Source organism: Apium graveolens, unplaced genomic scaffold (genome assembly GCF_009905375.1).
Source record: "Apium graveolens cultivar Ventura unplaced genomic scaffold, ASM990537v1 ctg5278, whole genome shotgun sequence".
Lineage (NCBI taxonomy): Eukaryota > Viridiplantae > Streptophyta > Magnoliopsida > Apiales > Apiaceae > Apium > Apium graveolens.
In genome coordinates this window covers 55,517-60,244 of record NW_027418907.1, presented here as the reverse complement: position 1 = coordinate 60,244, position 4,728 = coordinate 55,517, and the positions used below count along the sequence as shown (strand labels likewise).

At 38.1% G+C, this 4,728-nt stretch overlaps 1 protein-coding gene across 1 annotated transcript; it reads left to right on the top strand.

Annotated features, from left to right (window-relative positions):
- On the top strand, positions 1 to 636 carry LOC141702548 (NAC domain-containing protein JA2-like). Its single transcript, XM_074506213.1, has one exon. The coding sequence runs from the start codon at positions 1 to 3 to the stop codon at positions 634 to 636; it is 636 nt and encodes a 211-aa protein (XP_074362314.1).
- The last annotated feature ends 4,092 nt before the right edge of the window (positions 637 to 4,728 follow it).

Genomic DNA, 4,728 nt, shown 5'->3' with positions numbered 1-4,728 from the left:
ATGGACAGAGAGGAATGTGACATTTGCGAAGGACTAAAGGTAGGGTTTCGCTTTGCGTCTTCACCACACGAAGTCTTGCTCCAATATCTCATCCCTATGATCCAAAAACAACCACTCCCCTGCGATCATATCATCAAACAAGCTGATGTTTACGGAGCCTCGACGCAATGCGAAGTTTTCAGAGATGATGATCTCTTCTGGCAATCAGCATCATCCGGCAAGAAGAAGACTATTTACGTGTTCGCTAAGTTGTCCAAGAACGGTAAGCGTGTTTCGAGGAGAGCTGGTCGTGGCACTTGGGTTGGTCAGAGTAATAAAAAGATTGAGGACAAGAAGAGTAATGAGGTTCTTGGAAGCAGAGGAGCTTTTACGTACAAAATCGACAAGAAGGTGAGTAGTAATGGTGAGAGTGATGATAAGTGGTGCATGTATGAGTATACTCTGGATGATAAATTTTCGAAAAAACTTGGTTTACCAGAATCAGTTCAAGACTATGCGATATGCGAGATTATTAAGCGAGGTGATGATAATGCCAGCGAGTACTCTGTTAATCTACTGAAATCATCTAATCAATATGATACTGATTCTTCAGTGCTTATGGGCGAAGTTAATCAGATACTAACAGATTCACAATGAGTTCCCAACATTATTGATACTTATTCTCCGATGCATGTGGGCGAAGTTAATCAGATAGTCCCGGTTGCACAAGGAGTTCTCAACACTGATCACGAGCCTTGGTTCGATGCTGATTTTTCAATGCCTATGGGTGAATTTAATCAGATACTACCTGTTGCAGAAGGAGTTCCCAACATTGATGACGAGTCTTGGATTGATGATATTGATTTTACAATGCCTATGGGTGAATTTGATCAGATACTACCTGTTGCAGAAGGAGTTCCCTACCTTGATCATGAGCCTCGGATTGATACTTATTCTTCGATGCCTGGGGGTGAAGTTAATCAGATACTACCAGTTGCACAAGGAGTTCCCAACATCGATCACGGCCCTTGGATTGATACTGATTTTTCAATGCCCATGGGAGAATTTAATCAGATACTACCTGTTGATCAGCAAGGAGTACTTCCCAACATTGATCACGAGCCTTGGATTGTCGATGACAGCAATTATTCGCAAGCAGCAAATTCCTCAACATGTTATCAATCAGAATAATCCTAATATTCCAATGCTTCCTGGAGAGACTGATCAACCAATCCTGGTTGCAGAAGGAGTTATCCACAATGTTCCTGCACCGGATTATCAACCTGAGACTGTAATCGGGAACAATCAATCATCAGCGACTATTCCATTGATGGACGAAGGTGAGCTCGAGTCCCTAGTATCGCTTTTTGCTTCATTGCCAGGGGAGGATTTCGACGACTACATGCAGAAAAACTCGATAAAGTGAATTTAGACAAACAAGAAAGTAAAACAAGGGAACCAACTACACAAAACAATGTTTGTTTAGGGTTCTCTTAAGTAGTGCAGTATCTTTTCCCTACATTAGGAGTTTTTTGCTTTTGAAATACTTTTAGGTTTTCTATTCCAACATTGTTGTAATTTGTGGTGTTATTTAAACTTTTATTTAGCTTTTGCAGTTTCATATTTCTACCTGTTTAGATAATTTTCATCTTAAATTTCATGTAATCTCTTGATTCAGTATATCTACTACTCTGCTTTCATTTAATAACTCTCAAACCCAATTTTCTTTTTCACTATGAGGCGAATATTTTATTTGCAGAAGGTGATAAGTCTGGACCTCATGTACAACGATTCTGGTTGAGGTTTTCGTCGATGGCGGTTGTGACAAACAAGACGTTTTCTGCAACTTCTCTTCACATCATCAAACTCCCAAGAGAATGGAATCTGCAGCAGTTGATAAAGTAAAACTCGGTATTAGTGATTATGTCGAGTGTGGTGTTCATTGCTAGGCTAATAGGGAACACAGTTAGAACCGAACACTAACAGAAAATAAATGAGCGAATGAAGAAAGTAAGACCTGATTAGAGTATACAAGGGATGCATATTTAGGCATTTTTGATTAGTTTTACTGGTTTTTGTAGTTAAAAGTTGCGAGCAGCCTTGTTCTTTGGAAGATCCATCTCGTGTTAGTATTTTCATAATTATAGGCATTACTTCTATTCCAGAGAAAAGTTTAAGATTATAGCAAGATAACGTGCAACCTATATATCCTCTCTAGCATTCATCCACATGTTATTATAATTAGTAGAGAACTAATTGAAACAATCTACGTGTTTTGAACAAAATAGAATGAAAGATATCATAGAAGAACTGACACGGAGCAGAGATATGACTTGATTCATACTCAGAAAGCCTCACCTGCTGCATTGCTGGCAGTACCTTTGCTCTCTGCCTTTACTTATCAGAACAGGGATCTTTGAGTGACCCTCGCAAACCCTGTGGCGCCTATGGTACTCCCTTCACTTATTGAGGTCTTCCGAACACCCATCCACTAAACACGTTGCCTTTTTTGCGTAACTGAAAGCACATACCTTCTTCGATTCTAAAGGTAATGGCAGTGATGGTAACCCCTTTGGCCCCTGCAATCTGTCCATTGCTCCATCTCGCACATCTCCTAATGTACTTGGTCTTGATCATAGCAAATCATCACCATTCTTTGACAATCACGCATATGCTACCATAATTACACACTTTAATTGATTTTCTTTGTTTTGTTTTTTTTTTGTCTTGTTAACTCAACATGTTATAAATCAGAATAATCCTAATATTCCAATGCTTCCTGGTGAGACTGATCAACCAATCCTGGTTGCAGAAGGAGTTATCCACAATGTTCCTGGCACGGATTATCAACCTGAGCACTGTAATCGGGAACAATCAATCATCAGCGACTATTCCATTGATGGACGAAGGTGAGCTCGAGTCACTAGTATCGCTTTTTGCTTCATTACCAGTGGAAGATTTCGACGACTACATGGCAGAGAAAGCTCGGTGAAGTGAATTAGACAAACAGAAAGTAAAACAAGGGAACCAACTACACAAAACAATGTTTGTTTAGGGTTCTCTTAAGTAGTGCAGTATCTTTTCCCTACATTAGGAGTTTTTTGCTTTTGAAATACTTTTAGGTTTTCTATTCCAACATTGTTGTAATTTGTGGTGTTATTTAAACTTTCATTTAGCTTTTGCAGTTTCATATTTCTACCTGTTTAGATAATTTTCATCTTAAATTTCATGTAATCTCTTGATTCAGTATATCTACTACTCTGCTTTCATTTAATAACTCTATCATGTTTCAAGTTGAAAACTTTTGTCAAGGCAACAATTTAAATGTGAACGATCTAATCTTTTAAAACCTAATGGATGAGATCCTGGTTCTCTAGGTTTGCTCACTGAAGTAGATTTCCCTATATATTGCCTACAAATTCGATAATGTTATATAAATTTAAGAACTTTTTCTACTGATACAACATGACAGAGTTCACAATGTTAAAGACAATTTAAAAATCTCAAATTATCGGTAATTGAGCGTAATGCTACAAAAAGTGAAGAATTAGAGAGTCTAAAAGTGAGGTTTAACCGTACCATCACCGATTTTTTCACAAAATTCTACGACCTCCAAATTTTAAAGGTGGATCCGCCATAGCACATGAACGCATATGTATACACGTTTCAGGCCTTCTGGGCCTGATGTATTGACAGTGGCTCTATGGCTGTACACTACTGACACTAAGTTGGTGCCTGGTGGGAGATCAGAATTGGAAAATTGGATGCCTTTGGAAACGTGTATTTGTTTGGGCATGTTTTGGCTAGAGATTGCTATAAATTCCATGATCTCTCTAATCCACAGTCCACAGATCAAAATATTCATCCCAGAAATTAACAGTGCAGCACATAATTCAAAATAAAGCAAGCACATCAATTACATTAGCAGAGACATCATTACATAGAATCCTTAACATCACTATTAATCCAACAACAAAAGAACAAGAAACTTATACTGAGGATGTAAAAGCTAGCTTAAGAATTCCCTGAAGAATTAGTCTCAGGTCCACTTCCTCTGGTGGGCGGTCGCCTTGGAGGCGGTTGGAAACGCATTGTCATGTCTTCCTGGGACAGATAATACAACAAAATTATAGTGATCCAACTAGAATCTTAAAATATTTGTGACAAAATACATAAGTGTAAGGAAACAATTAAAATTTCAAGATAGTCGAGATTAAAAAAAATAATTCAATTTATTTACGAGGTTAGTCGAGTTTTAGCCTCCCCTGGTTCCATCCCCGGATTGAGGAGGTTAGCACACATTAACCGACTTCTGTAACCTTATTTTTGTTTTGTTTGGGAGAAGGTCAATTTGTGACAATTAAACCTCATATACTATCAAAATATATTTCACACATATCCAAAATTCCTTCATCTTAATCTGTGTATATATTCAAGTAAATGGAAGAGATTAACAGAACTTACAGTTGGTTGTGGAGAAGATGATGGACAGGGTTGAGGAACAGGTTAAGTTGTTGAAGAAGGCTGTGGTGGATCTCCTTCTTTCACATCTGGAGTTGCAACAGCAGCGTCTGGTTTAGTACTAGTTTCATAACCAAAACACTTGAAGAAAATAGCTCTTACAACTTCATGCAAAGAATACTTGCAAAATACTATGTTACTGCAGCAACTATAATGATCATGTCCCCACTCTGTTTTTCTCTCTCATGTTCTCTCTCTCACTCGTGTTCTCTCTCTGGTGCTCTCTCT